The sequence below is a fragment of the Macaca nemestrina genome, chromosome 7 (assembly GCF_043159975.1).
Source record: "Macaca nemestrina isolate mMacNem1 chromosome 7, mMacNem.hap1, whole genome shotgun sequence".
Taxonomy (NCBI): Eukaryota; Metazoa; Chordata; class Mammalia; order Primates; family Cercopithecidae; genus Macaca; species Macaca nemestrina.
Genome location: NC_092131.1, coordinates 142,958,095 through 142,973,396, shown reverse-complemented (window position 1 = coordinate 142,973,396; position 15,302 = coordinate 142,958,095). Strand labels below are relative to the sequence as shown.

General features: G+C 45.1%; 1 protein-coding gene across 1 annotated transcript in view; it reads right to left on the bottom strand.

The window, feature by feature from the left end:
- The window catches only part of LOC105489507 (myosin IE), a 239,949-nt gene that overhangs the window by 31,741 nt on the left and 192,906 nt on the right, over positions 1-15,302 (bottom strand). The window contains exons 19-22 of the mRNA XM_011754342.3: positions 11,057-11,201; positions 6,793-6,907; positions 6,413-6,582; positions 4,557-4,702 (exon numbers count right to left, since the gene is read on the bottom strand). Of these exons, the coding sequence (XP_011752644.1) occupies positions 4,557-4,702; positions 6,413-6,582; positions 6,793-6,907; positions 11,057-11,201 (576 nt within the window). The remainder of the gene's footprint in view (positions 1-4,556; positions 4,703-6,412; positions 6,583-6,792; positions 6,908-11,056; positions 11,202-15,302) is intronic.

The following is a 15,302-nucleotide window of genomic DNA, read 5'->3' as shown; positions in this document are numbered from 1 at the left end:
AAGCCAAGAACATGGGTCATTACACCTGTGGTAATGAGTGGAATTGAGTTTTTCAAATAAGTTTCCTTGTTTTTCAAATAAGACTGGGGCCAGGTCAGTAGTTGAACAAGCAGCAGCTCTGGGAGGATCCTTCAAAAACCCAGGCATGGCTTTCTGTCAGCAGCCACCACAAGCCTCAGAAATCCTGTGTCTCAACTCTGTGTTGGTATGTGACCTCCTGACACTCTTCCCAAGTCTCCAATGAAGCCAGAAATGCAAGCATCAGTGTTTCACTTTAATTTTTATTTATTTTTTTTGAGACAGAGTCTCGCTCTGTTGCCTAGGCTGGACTGCAGTGGTGTGATCTCAGCTCACTGCACCCTCTGCCCCCAGGCTCAAGCGATTCTCCTGCCTCAGCCTCCTAAGTAGCTGGGATTACAGGCGCCCACCACCATGCCCAACTAATTTTTTTGTATTTTTAGTAGAGAGGGGGTTTTGCCATGTTGGCCAGGCTGATCTTGAACTCCTGACCTCAAGCGATCGGCCCGCCTCGGCCTCCCAAAGTGCTGGGATTACAGGTATGAGCCACCGCACCCAGCCTAAATTTATTTAAGTAAGGATTTTTCCTGATCAAATTATCCTGGAGTCCCTTTGACAAACTACAGTCTTAATCTCTCTCTGAGCTATTGGCCCTATTTCTACCTGTTGTGATCCTATTCTTTCTTGTAAATGAAAGCTTCAAAAAAAATGTTAACCGTAATTCAACTAGACATATATCAGTATGTTTAGAAAAGATAAAGACTTCTAAAAATTTAATGTCTACTGGAGGATTAGAAAAACATTTTATTATAGAAAATTCTAAATTGTAAACAAGCAGGATAGTAGGGCCGGGCACAGTGGCTCATGCCTGTAATCCCAGCACTTTGGGAGGCTGAGGTGGGTAGATCCCGTGAGCCCAGGAGTTGGAGACCAGCCTGGGTAACATGGGGAAACCCTGTCTCTACAAAAAATACAAAAATTAGCCGGGAGTGGTGGTACCTGCCTGAAGTTTCAGCTACTTAGAAGACTGAGGTGGGAGGGTCGCTTGAACCTGGAGGTCAAGGCTGCAGTGAGCCGAGATTGTGCCACTGCACTCCAGCCTGGGTGGCAAAGTGAGACCCTGTCTTGAAAAAATAAAAAGTAGTATAGTAGAATGAACCACATGTCAGATTTCAAGCACCAATCCATGGATAATCACAATTATCTACAACGTCACTCTCTCCGCTTCCACTTTAAAATAACTTCCAGGTTATTTTAAACCAAAGTAAAGACTATGATATTATTTTTACTTGAGACAGGGTCTCACTCTGTTGCCCAGGCTGGAGTGCAGTGGTGTGATCATGACTCATTGCAGTCTTGACCCACTGGGCTCAAGCAATCCTCCCACCTCAGCTTCCCGAGTAGCTGGGACCACAGGCATGTACCGCCACTCCTGGCTAATTTTTACATTTTTTGTAGAGATGGGGTCTTACTATGTTGCCCAGGTGGGTCCCAAACCTCCTGAGGTCAAGTGATCCTCCTGCCTTGGTCTCCCAAAGTGCTGGGATTACAGGCATGGGTCGCTGCGCTCAGCCTTCATTTTATCCTCAAATGTTTCAGTATATATCATTAAAAGATAACGTCTCTTTATATAAAATTAACCACAAAACCATTATCACACCTACAGAAATAAACAATAAATTCTTCAGACCAAATATTTAGTCATGCTCACATTTCCCTTGTATCATAACTTCCACTAAATGGTTGGTTGGTTTGAATAGGGAGATGTAGGCCCACTGTGCACTGACATTAGTTATAAGAGTTAGAGATGGGCTAAGATCAAGCTTATAGGATACTTGGATAAATCGTAACTAGGAGGCCATATGTTGATATCATTCCAGCCAATAGTCAACTAGTCAAATCTCAGAAATACTGAAAAACACATACAGATGTTGCGGCTTTTTTCCTGAAGTACAAGACAACTGTTAAAATCCTTCTCTATGCCAGTACTGAAGTATTTTGAGAACACACACGCACGTTCAGTAGTCTGGTACCAGAATTAATTTCCACTCTGGGTTCGATTCTGCACACACATCACCCTCTGGTTGCTTTCCTAACTTGGTTCTGATTACTGGCCTAACTCAAGTATAAAGAAATGAGGGAACACACTGTTACTCATCTTGGCAAGTGTGAGGTTCAGTGACTGCAATACGCAGACATCACAAGTTCAAATGACTCACACTTTCTTTTATTTTCCTTAGAATCAGAAAAACTTTTAGGCTAAGTACCTCATTTTACTACAGCCTCTAAAAAGGAAAGACCACAAGAAAGGAACCTTCCAGACGATGAATACTGAGGAGGAAGAAGAAAAAGCAGCTGGTGTTACCATAAGAGATTATATCCCCAGAGGCTGTAAAAGAAGACAACAAACAAAAAACGAAATAAAAGGAAGAAATTTGAGTGTGAACAGTCCCTACAGTCCCTGCTTCATGACCCTCTCAAGGACTTACCGATAAGATAGTAAGTGTCAAAGTGCTTGATACAAGTGTAGCTCAAGGCCAGGCACGGTGGCTCACACCTCTAATCCCAGCACTTGGGGAGGCCAAGGTGGGTGGATCGCTTGAAGTCAGGAGTTCGAGACTAGCCTGGCCAACGTGGTGAAACCTTGTCTCTACTAAAAATACAAACATTAGCCAGGGGTGGTGGCCAACGCCTGTAATCCCAGATACTCTGGAGCCTGAGGCAGGAGAATCACTTGGACCCAGGAGGCAGAAGTTGCAGTGAGCTGAGATCGCGCCACTGCACTCCAGCCTGGGTGACAGAGCGAGACTCTGTCTAAACAAAACAAAACAAAACAAAAGAACCACACAAATGTAGCTCAATGAGGATAATTTATGGTCCCAGTCATGAGCTCTCCACCAGGGGTCTGAGGGACTGAAGACAGACCCGGGCAATAACACAGTAAGTCACTCTCAGCACAGTGACTACACGTGCCCTAGAGCTGTGGTTCCCTGACCTTCACCTAGGGTGCCTGCCAAGCACGTTGTGGCCAACCTGGCTTAGTCCAGGCGTGGCAGGTCCCCATGCGATGACAAGCAAGGAGCTTCCTGTTGGGTTCCCAGGGCAACCTCAGGGCCCAGCTAGCTAGGAAGAGTGTGGCCAGCAGCCACTGCCCCGCTCAGGTTGGGACCCAGCCAGTGAGCTGAATGTTCAGGAAGACCTTCTGAAAACCAGTCAGCGCCTAGAGCTTTTTTTAAAAAAAAAAACCAATGGCCTTGAAACCTACCTGAGGAGGGGCTGCAAAATGGACACTGTGGACTCATCTGCTTAGCAACTTTACCACATCCTGAGTTGGCATGTTTGACATACTTAACTGCCCTCCACCGCCTGGCCCTTTATCCAGGGAAATTAGGAACAGATAGAATCAGAAACCACAGAGACACAGGCAAGAATAGACGGAACAAGAAATCTGCTTTGGATTATCAGACTGGAGCTAGGATTTCCAGCTCGGTAGGTCAGACGCCTGAGCACATCAAACCCCTGCTTTTTCCTGAGCGCAGCAGTTTTGTCTTCTGTGTGGAGTAAGAGTTTGAGAGGCGTCCCAATTCCATGTTCATGTGAGAGCAGAACGTCTCTAATGCAAAGACCCAAAGCTTTTCCTGACTAAAGTAGTGTTAGCCTCAGAGGCCCAGGGACATGATTCTTGGAGGAAGCTATGGGGCTCGAGGAGGCCTTTCTTCCATTCTTAGCTTTCATGGATTGCGAGGATTTCCTCTGTCAGCGGAACTTGGTCTAGGAGTTCTTACCATGGGAGGACTTCGGAAGGACTTAGCATGGGATGACTCCTAGTCTAGGAGTTCTTAGCATGGGAGGACTTCTTAGCATGGGAAAACCTCCCATGCTAACAACTCCTAGCCTAGGTCCCAGTGACGGAGGAGATGCTCCGACAGCTGACAGAGGAGCCCTTCTGCCAAAAGGAAGCCAAGGTGCTGCCGAGAAGAGCAAGGGCCCTGCCTGAGGCCTTGCGGAAGCAAACACCACTCCCCACTGCCTGAGAACTGGAGCAAAGAGAGCATCTCGCGATGACTCCAGGACTACAGAGAATGGAGACCAACTTGCACTCCCTAAGGAAGTCCCAAAGAAACTTCCCTTCCAGGACCCTCTGCTCAGGGAAATGGGTGAGGCTTCCAACCTGGGTGAGGTGGGTTGGGGGACAGAGCTCTGAACCCTTGGCTCCATTGCAACAAGAGAAATTCTTCTCTGAGGTGCTCCATATACTGGGTTCATTTCTAACATGTTATGGTTACAATAGATCTGGGTCCCCTTGATTAGGGGAGCTGTCCGGAGGCAACCTGTTCTTGGTACCTTCTTCCTGACATATCAAGACTCGCTGAGACTAGGGAGTCTTCCCTTTGGGACCAAGGAAAATTCCATTCTCTTGATCATGATTCTGACCGCAGGGGAGCCCCGCCCGGCCTTCCTCCTGGCTGTCTGGAACAGCGGACAGTGATGCTGAGGCGAGATGGGGCAGTCCTGCCTCTGCGCCTCCAGTCACTCACCTGAGGGACACAGACAAGATCCGTTCTATCTCGATTTTCCGCTTCAGGACTTCTTTCACCAGGCCCTTGTCTGGGCCCTGTTTGACCTTTTCTCGTCCGATTAAGTACAAGCACTTTGGGGTAAGAAGCAGGTCTCGCTTTACACCCTGTAAGGAGAGGAGCTTTAAGAAGCTGGACAGGCCAGGCACGGTGGCTCACACCTGTAATCCCAGCACTTTGGGAGGCCGAGGCGGGTGGATCACCTGAGATCAGGAGTTTGAGACTAGCCTGACCAACATGGTGAAACCCCGTCTCTACTGAAAATACAAAAATTAGCTGGGTGTGGGGGTGGGTGCCTATAATCCCAGCTACTTGGGAGGCTGAGGCAGGAGAATCATTTTAACCTGGGAGGTGGAGGTTGCAGTGAGCCGAGGTTGCGCCATTGCACTCCAGCCTGGGTGACGGAGCAAGACTCCGTCTCAAAAAAAGGTGGACAGACACGGTCAATGTGATGACAACCATTCACACGGTGGACCGCTGTTACCAGGACAGTGGGAAGCGGCCTTGGACAGTCAATCTTCACTACTGTTGGGACGGCTGTTCCTTTCATCACATGACCGGGCCCATGACGGGAAAAGATGGCATTATTTGTGATTATTAAGATGACATGTAAAAAATGACTTCACCCTTTTTGACTTAAAAACTGGCAAACTCACATGGAGTCACCTGATGCATCAGGACAGCAGGTGTAAAGGGGAAGTCACCAATAGCTGTGGCGAGCTTACCAAGGATGCACTACAGCGTGTTTCTAAACAGGCGGCGGTGTCTGCATGTGTTTTCTTGGGAGTTCATAAAATTTTTTTTTTAAATACTGATATATTGTCATTTGAATGATAATTCTCAATAATCTAATATAAATCTACTCGGGAATTTGTGGGTAACCACTTTATAACGAGTACCGCTGCAAGAGCTAAGGACCCGTGTGAACCCAGAGCTGCCGTCACAGCAGCTGGGGCCATGCACAGGTTGCAAGAAATGGTTTGGTTTTAGGAAAATAACATCGTGCTTCTGTTGTTTACTTCATTACATTTTTTTTTTTTTGACCTCCCCATCCCTGCCAAAAAACCAAAAGCTCTTAATGGGTCCATGAGCTTCTGAAACTTCAAATTTGTCTATTAGGACCAAGACTTTATCAAAAGGTATCTAAGGGAGGAGGTGAAAAATCAGCTGTTCCTCCTGTGGCTAGAGAAGCCTTACTTATCAGCCACTTTGGGAAAATGGGTGAGGATACTCTGCAATATTACTTGATATTCTCAATCCTTTGATTCAACGATTTCACTCCTATCAGTTTCTTCTAAAAATATTTGGGGAGAGATAGATACACAAAGATGTGTGAAAAGATGCTCATTGAAGTTATGATAGTAAAAAAGAAAAACTCACTAAAAATAGATTCATGAGAAATTGGTTAAAAATAATAAGGCATCTGTAAAATGGAATACTATGCAGCCATGTAAAATAACTTATATTGTTCCCTGTATTACTATTGAAAATTCTCCCTGGCATTATTTAAACAAACAAACAAATAAAAAACTACCTCAGGACATAAAACAGCATGCAATATGTATCTCAGTTTTGTAAAACTAAACACACAAATGTATGTTTTCATAAAAACATTCTGAAAGATATAGATATACACAGAATGTTAACAGTGATTGTTTCTGGGCATAGGTACTGATTTTTCTTTCGGTTTATATTTTTTCTAAATTTTTCTACAATGACCATGTTCTGCTTTGGTAACAACAAAAGCAAAATAACAAGTTATTTTTTTAAAAAAGTAAGGAATCTGGTGATCTCAGAGGCGGACAGTCAGCACGTACCTTGAACCTCCTGTCGTACTTGGTGACTGTGTCTGCAAAATCAATCTTCTCCCTCTTGCCCACGAACTGCTGGAGTTCTGGGTGCTCTTCCATCCCAATGTAATCCCCTATAAAGTTCCTGTTAATACTGTTTCTCCTTCTCTCCTTCTTGTTCAGTAAGATGTCTGAGGCTACAATTCCCAAGAGGGTTAAGATGGAAGAAGGATAAGTCAGTCAGAAAAAGGAGGAAAATACTGTGAAAATATACAAATAAACTCTAAATGATGCAATATTTGTAGCATGACATTATATGCAAAATAAAATGGAACTTAGAACTTCACTTAAGCTCAAATTTACTCTTCAGATTTGTTAAAATGAATGAAACAAAATTGCTAAAATACCTTCTTCTCTCATTTGAACATATTTCTTCCGGGCCACAAATTTCCTCCATGATTTCTGTATCACTCGAGCATATCCATCATACTTTCTCTCTCTCATCTCTTCTAAAAGAAATAGCTGTGAATGGAGAGAAGACAAATGTGAGCCAAGCCCCAAGCCCCAATCCCTGAACACTACTTTTCTTGTCATTTCAGGGACACTCAGTTTAGACAATGACATGCACAGGAAGCAACTTCTCTGATTCATGAACAAATACGTGAAATGCTTACTGTGGCATGTTTTTTATCTCCCACTATAAAATGACCTATACCTTTTTTCTTTTAATGGAAAACAATGGGAAATAGGAGAATTTGAGTGTATTCAGTTGGACCTTGCCCTGCCTTGCTACAGTCTCTGTGAGAATCAAACGAGCGATTCAGCGCTTCTCCACTTATCCCCCACCTTCATCCAAAGATATTATTAGGAAGCCAGATCAAGTGAGTAGGTGGAGCTGTTGCTGTTGTTTGGTGCAGCATTTCGGCATGCAGCCTCTAAACAGAATTTTCCAGTTTCTGCAGGAGCAGGGCTTGTGCTGCTGTGGAAGGAGGGCTGCTCTACTTTCAGTTCCAAGAAAATACAGACTTCCTGTCTCAGGATTCACCACGGAGCAGCCGAGCGAGGATAATAACCACAGTGATTGGAGCTGGACTTGAGGTGTGCTAGTTAGGACTTGGATTTGCCCAGGAGGGCTGGAGCTGTTTAGGGGCCACATCAGCCTCTGCCAGGTCTTGAGAGTCGGGCCATTTTACCAATGAATGCTGAGGCTGCACCTCAACCAGGCTTTGGAATAATAAAGGCGACAACAAACAGCTGTAGTGAGCCAAGTGCCCACTGTGGGGCAGAAGTTACCCAGATGATTTCCACGCAGTTTCATTCAACATCACAGCTACATGAGCCACATACTCTGTCATCTCCGTTTTACAGATGAGAAAACTGGAACTAAGACTGGGTGGGGCTAGAAAGTGAACCTAGGTCTTTCAGGCTCTGCCAGGCTCCTCATTTAGACATGCAAAGCTTTCTCTGTAAACCTGCATTTGATCCACTTGTAAAATGGTAGGAAACCTTTTCATCTACCTTGAGAGTGGCTTCCATGACTCTCTAGGAAAAAAAGAAAATCAACCAATAAGAATCCAAAGTAAAGATGATGAATAGTCATTGCAAAAATGTTCCAGAAGTAAACAAGCCAATGTGGTTTGAAGGCAGCTGGGCTTGATTTGTTGTCTCTGTTTAGCCGGGTATATGCTTGGGAGCCAGACCTATCCTCTCCTGTCACTCAACTTCTCTCCTTCTCATAGCTCCATCTGTGCAGAAACAACAACCCAAACTCCAGACACCAGGGGAGGGGCCACGTAATTCCCCCGGCTTCAGTGCCGTATACAATGGACATAAGGACAGATTTCTAAACCCCAAGTGGAATGCACAGATTAGCAACTGGACAGAAAGTTTAAAATCTGAGCCCTGCAGTTAGTTGCCTGTTGTAAGAATATCCATTGATATTTCTTATCTTGTGTATTGGGTTTCTGAGTAAGTCTCTTTTCCTTCTTCTTTCCCAGAACTATTTTGGGCGTATCACAGAAAATACACTTGTGACTCAGAAAGGATGAAGAGGCAAACGATTCCCAACTTCCTAGAGACTATCTCAAAGATTCGCTGGATTTTAGATTTCTTTTTAAAAGTCCAGGGGGTTAGAAATTAGGGAGGTTCAAGAAAAAAAACCTTGATAACATAGATGAGGAGAGAATAAAAACCAAACCAAACCAAACAATAACAACAACAGAAAAACACACAAAACAACCCTGAATGAGAAAAGCCAAAAGACATGGATACATGTAACACAAAACAAAAACAAACCCCATGGTGTCTGATGTGGGTTTGGTTTTTTTTTTTTTTTTTGAGACAGAGTCTCGCTCTGTTGCCCAGGCTGGAGTCCAGTGGCGCAATCTCGGCTCACTGCAAGCTCCGCCTCCCGGGTTCAAGCCCCATTCTCCTGCCTCAGCCTCCCGAGTAGCTGGGGCTACAGGCACCCGCCACCACACCCGGCTAATTTTTTTTGTATTTTCAGTAGAGACAGGGTTTCACCGTGTTAGCCAGGATGGTCTTGATCTCCTGACCTCTTGATTCGCCCGCCTCAGCCTCCCAAAGTGCTGGGATTACAGGCGTGAGCCACCGCGCCCAGCCATGACAGGGGTTGTTAAAGCAAATAGGTAATTTTGTATATTCAGCACATTTACTATTAAGGTAAAACCACATGGTAGTTTTTCTTTTTTTCTTTTTCCTTTTCCTTTTTTTTTTTTTTTTTTTTTTTTAAGAGAAAAGGTCTTTCTTGATCTGTTGCCCAGGCTGGACTGCAGTGGTACAATCATAGCACACTGTAACCTTGAACTCCTGGGCTCAAGTGATCCTCTGACCTCAGCCTCCTGAGTAGCTAGGACAACAGGCGCGTACCACCACACCCAGCTAATTTTAAATTTTTTTGTAGAGATGAGGTCTAACTGACTTGCCCAGTCTTGAACTCCTGGCCTCAAGTCATCTTCCCAACTCAGCCTCCCAACGTGTTGAGATTACAGGCATGAGCCACTGTGCCCAGCCAGATTTTAAAAACCAACTTTTGTGAAAGTATTTGCATGTCAGGGCTAGATGGGGATGTATGCGTTTGGGGCAGGGGAGAGAGCAGAGGTGATGGTGTGCGTGTGTGAGTGCACATGTCAAAGATGGGGGAAAGGAGAGTCAAGTAATGGTAATAACACAATTGAGTGTAAGGCAAGGAAAAGGACAGCCAAAAATAAATCTTGATTTTGAATATAACCCCCTCCAACGCAACTGAATCAGAAAAAATAGTATTACAAATATTGAGGCTGTTTTAATTATATATGAAAATCTCACAAGTTGAAAAGTAAAAGCGGGTATGAAACAAGGAGTTCTCAATTGTACCGATAAATCACTCCATCCCATTTTAGAAAGAACAGGAACTGTTCTGTGGGTTGCTTAATGGCGAATGACACAACATTTTCACTTTATATTTGGAAATGAAAATTCTTGTGAAGCTACAAATAACTCAAAGTAGAAAAATGCTACCACAAACGTTTCATAAATGGCTTCCATCTCTGTGTGCCACTTATTTATTTAATAATCTCGATGTCTCACAAAGCCATTCAGTTATAGCCATTATCATTCCTGCGTCTCGGGCTGATCCTACGAGGCAGGCATAACAGTGGCTATGGGCTCACCCTAGAGGAGAAGAAAACTAACGGCAAGACTGGGATGTGCCTGACATCAAATGCTTCCCTTTTACTGTGAGTCCCCATACGATTTCCCCTTGGTCTCATGACTGATTTCTGCCAAGTTCATCACTGACTCTCGAAACAGGGTCTTGTGATGGTTAAGGGAGCCTCGAGAAACGATGATGCTGAACCTTGGTTCCAGCAGTTTCTCTAGCTTCAAAAGGAATGAATGTCTTTATTCTACAGCCCTGGAGCAAACTGGGCAGAAGAACTGAACAGAACTTCCTGTGGGCATGCATGGGGCTCACTGAGCACATTCTCATCAGGAAAGCAAGAAGTGTCTGTAAACGCAGCTGTAGCAGTCTGTCTGTGAACTGTGAATGTGTATTATGAATGCCTTACTGGTAAGTACTGTGTTCTCTAAACCAGAAATTTCTCCTCCCACCTATTTTCCCCCTCACAGTCCTTTCTAGGCTCCCACAAGGCCTTCTAGGTACAATCCTGGGAATTCCCACCCGGCACTCTGCGGCACCTTCCAGGAGGAATCCTGAGCCTATGTGTAACTGACTTGGTGTCAACTAATCATGGGTGGGACAGTGGAGTCCCTCTTTAGCTTAGATACTCTTAGAGACTAAGTAACTATTGAGCATTTTCTGTGTGAGACTTTGGGTATATAGAGACATATGGAACAAAGAGTCCCTGCCCTCAAGGAGTGTAGCAGCTAGGGAGCAGCGAGACAGTCAGTGAGGAAGGAGCCACTCTCTGACGCCCCTTTTTCTACCTGCTCAGTGCTCTGCAGGAAATGAACGGGGCGGTGATGGGCTACGGAGAGCACGTGTTTAGGGAAGGACCCACTTAGACCGGGAAGGGAGGGAAGGCTTCTTTGAGGAGACAGCATTGATGGCGTGAAGTGAAGAATGAGAAAAAGAAGCCAGGCAAGGGGTGGAGCAGGGCTGGCGGGGGCCCTGCAAGAGGGAAGAGAGTGGAGAGCCAGCCAAGCACTCACAGACTCGGGGGCTTTGATGAACACTTTACTCCTCCCCAGCTGGAACTGGTCGCTGTCCATGTTGACCGACTGCAGCAGGTGCAGGACGCCTTGCTTCTCATCTCCCTGCCAAGAGGGCCAGGTGGCTTTGGTCAGAATGGCATACCTGTGGGGACATTGGGGAGAAGAGAATCAGACTTGGGTGGGACCACACTGGCTTTCTACCTGAGCAAGGCGGCAAGAGCTCCGCTCTGAAGGTGCCCAGTGCTGCAAAGTTACTGATCATCTATTTACCAGCTGTTCGAAGGCTCAGGCATGGACCGCCATGACTGCAAAAATCCCCAGTCTGGGATGCCTGTTCCAGAGCTGCCTCCCGCTGCTTCCCTTTCCCAGCATTCCCTTGTCAACACCCTGGTGAAAACCTGCGGACTCTTTCTACCACTGTCTAAAAAATAGCATTGTGGAAGGTCACCAGGGGTGCTCTCTAGGCAAAATCAAATGGTCTTGTCTCAATAATAATCTCCCTATTTCTTCAGGGCATTTAACGACGCAAAGAGTTTTACAAAGCTCCTGCTAAGCAGCTATTATAACAATGGTATATCAACTTTCACCTTTGAAATTCTATGCATCTGGGTCATGAGGCCCTTGGGAGCTGGTCCTTGGCTGTTCTTCAACCTTGCCTCTTCACTCTCACTTTGGCTTGCTGCATTTCTTCAAGAATGGCCTCTTCTTCATGCCCACCATGCCCTTTCCTTCCTCAGAGCCTCTGCCCTTGCTCTTCCCTCTACTGGTGTGCTGCTCCCCAAACTCATCACTCGGCTGGCTCCCCCTTGGGTGTCTCACCTTCAGTGATACTCCCAGATAGGCCTTCTTGGACAAAAAATCAAAAACTGCTCCCTTGTTAGTTTCTCTCATAGCAAGTAATATTTTTCCTTCAGAGCATGTACTCTGATTTGTAGTTATATTCATGTTGGGGTTTATTTGGTTAATTTATGCCTCCCGCATGAAGGTGAGCGCTCCAGGAGACTGGATGCCACATCTGTGTGGCTCCTCCTGTACATCCAGAGCCTTAAACCATGCCTGGCACACAGCAGTCATAATGAACACTCCTGGCTAATGCAGATGGGTGCTCTCTCTGCATGAGGTGCTGTGACCGAAGCTTTTGATGTACGATCTCCTCATTCCTACAGCAACCTGATCAGGTTGGTTTTCCATTTTGCAGAGTAAGAGACAGAGGCAAATTATGACTTGCCCAAGGCTACTTAGCTAAGTGTCAGAGATGGGATTTGAATCCCTGTCTGTCTCTTTCATTATGACACTGCAAAAAAGCCATGGACTGGTTCACATTTAAATTTTTTTTTTTTTTTAAGATTATCCAGTCTACTATACATGCCTATTTTGTCAGAGGCTGATATAATCAAGGAGAGACAAGCACATTACAGTTTGTCAAACATGGACAGAATCATCATGGGCATGCGTGGGTGTGAAGTTGGAGGGCGTGGCCCACGTGCGAGCACATCCAGGGCCCAGGCACTAGGTCCCCAGGCCTTGAGCGAAGCCAGGGCCCTCCTTTATTCCCAGAAACTACTATCAGGATTAGACTGATTAATGACAGCCAAGGGAGAAGGGAACCTTGAGTGGCCCTGCCTTTAGGATCCAGGGCTCCCACAGGGCCAGCTGGTTGGGACTAAGGTGATTTTAGGAGCCTTCTCTGCTCCTCTCAAATGTCTGCATCTTGCCTGATAATATCATAAACTTTCTGGAGAGGTAAATCCTCCTATTCCCTAATTAGAGATAAAAAGCTTAAAAATGAAAATGCCGAGTGGAAGTCACACATTAGCATGAATAACTTTCATATATGGTATAATGACATTAATCAAAACAAATTAAGCTACACATAAATGACTAATAGCAGAACCTTTCTAGATGTGATTGGGGGAGTTAGTGAAAATGAGTAGGTGCTGGGAATCTAATTGGGTGAGGCAGAAAGTTCAAGGAGGATAGAAGTGAGAAGGAAAAGACTACAGACTTTCAAGGTGACAAGTTTCTAAGAGTACAGTTTTGCTTGGCTTGATCTAACCTAAAATTATAAACTGAAGTATATTTATTGTGCAACTGGAAATGGATCTTTATGGCAATTCACATTTTTTCCTACAAAATTAATGCTGCGTTTTTTGTTTTGTTTTGTTTTTACCGTAATGAACCTTGCAGAGACTTTCTCTCCCTTACCCTGACAAGGCCTCCACTGGTGAGGGTCTTGGCAATACATGGGAATTGCCTGGGGCTTCCTTTGCTTCCATGAAGCCTGATACATCCTGACCCCATCCTTTGGTATCGCACTGGAGACCAGGGCATGAACCAACTATACATGTCGTCCTACCAAGGCCACATGCCACTGTCTTTCTCTAGGATAATACTCGTGGGAGCAGGTTGCACAGGGCAATGGTGCCCCTGCCTAATTGGTACCTGTGATAATTTTGGACAGATGGCAATAATAGCTTACATTCCTTTCATCACACATTTTCAGTTTAAGACTCAAATATGCTAATATTTCTTCTCAAGGCCTTTGTGCCGGCTCCTCTTTCTGCCTGGAATCTCTTCCCGGCTCTTGTTATCTCTTGGATCACTGATCCCAGGTTTCCTTCTCAGAGGAAATGCAGCTCGGACCCCAGGGACTCCCAGCTGCTGGCACTTGAGATTAAGGCTGTTTCTGACCTCCAAGGACACTCTCTACCACTCTGTGCTTTCCTGGGCTTCCTATTCTTTCTCCTCTCTTGCCCATGACGTGGAATGCCTTTGCTGACGAGGCATGCCTTTATCATCCCCACATTCTGAGAGGCTAGGTCAAGGTCAGAGGAAGCATGCTTGTGAGGAAGCGTAAATCATGCTACAAGATAAACTTTGCAAATCTGTTATGTTTCTACCACATTCTTCCTCCTACGCATCAGAATCCATATTTGGGCTTATTGCTGCCAACCACAGAAAGAAACACACATTGCCTAGCTCAGACAGGTGTTTTCTGGAAAACTCATTTTCTAAGACGCAACATGGCTGCTATTTCTAACAGTTTTTTTTTTTTTTTTTAACACTTTATAAAGGCATAAAAGTTATAGTGGGGAGACGGTGTAAACGGGTGCCTCCTGCTACTGTTTCAAGTAGCACAGAACTTACTCTAAGAGCATGGGGCCCACCCATGGGGGAATTAAGGCATCTTTTGATTTTTGCTCTCCAATATTCAGTCAAGAGGGATGGTTTTGATAAATATAAAGGATTTTCCAGAGAGGAAAATAACACACACTAAACACATAGAGTATTTCCTAAGCCAACACTACACTCTGGGTAGTCTCTGAGCCATGGCTCTGTTTAGGCCTGTGAACTTCCTTTCTAGGGAGGGTGTATAATACATGCATATGTGGATAGTTGTGCTGGGTATTAACATATCCTTTCTCTTCAGGCTTTTACTTTCTGTTTCCCATTTGGCAGCCTTTCTGTGGACACCTAGAAAGCAATTTTATGAACAAAGCCTTTCCTCTCACCTTTGGAAAAAATAAAGTTATATGAGATGGTTCAACTACCTGTAGACCATCACAGGATGAGAGAGTCGGCGGTGGACTCTGGATGAATTCTGCATGACCAAGATCCCAGACTCAAGAGTCTTATGGAAAATGGTGTTCTTTCCAGAGAAATACCCCTGCCCATTCATATATTAGGACTTCAAGCCACTTTTGAGTGGACTGCTTCAATAACAGTTTTGAAATATAGTGTGGGGGACTGAAAATGTCCTTTATATGAAAAAATTATTTCCTTCCAAACTTTATCCTCCCAGTAATTTTTTTTTGAGACGGAGTTTCACTCTTGTCACCCAGGCTGGAGTGCAATGGTGTAGCCTCAGTTCACTGCGCCTCCTGGATCCAAGAGATTCTGCTGCCTCAGCCTTCTGAGTAGCTGGGACTACAGGCACCCGGCACCGTGCCGGGCTAATTTTTGTATTTTTAGTAGTGGCGGGGTTTCACCATGTTGGTCAGGCTGGTCTTGAACTCCTGACCTGAGGTGATCTGCGCACTGCGGCCTCCCAAAGGACTGGGATTACAGGCGTGAGGCACCTTGCCCGGCCCCAGTATTCTCAAACCAAGAAAAGTATGACAACAATAAAAGAGGCTACTTTTTGACAATAGACACAAGGCTATGTGTCTCTTCTGAAAGGAAAAGCTTACAGCAGGGGAGCTAAGAAGGGAGACATCCAAGGATACAAGCATTTCAGTGAAAG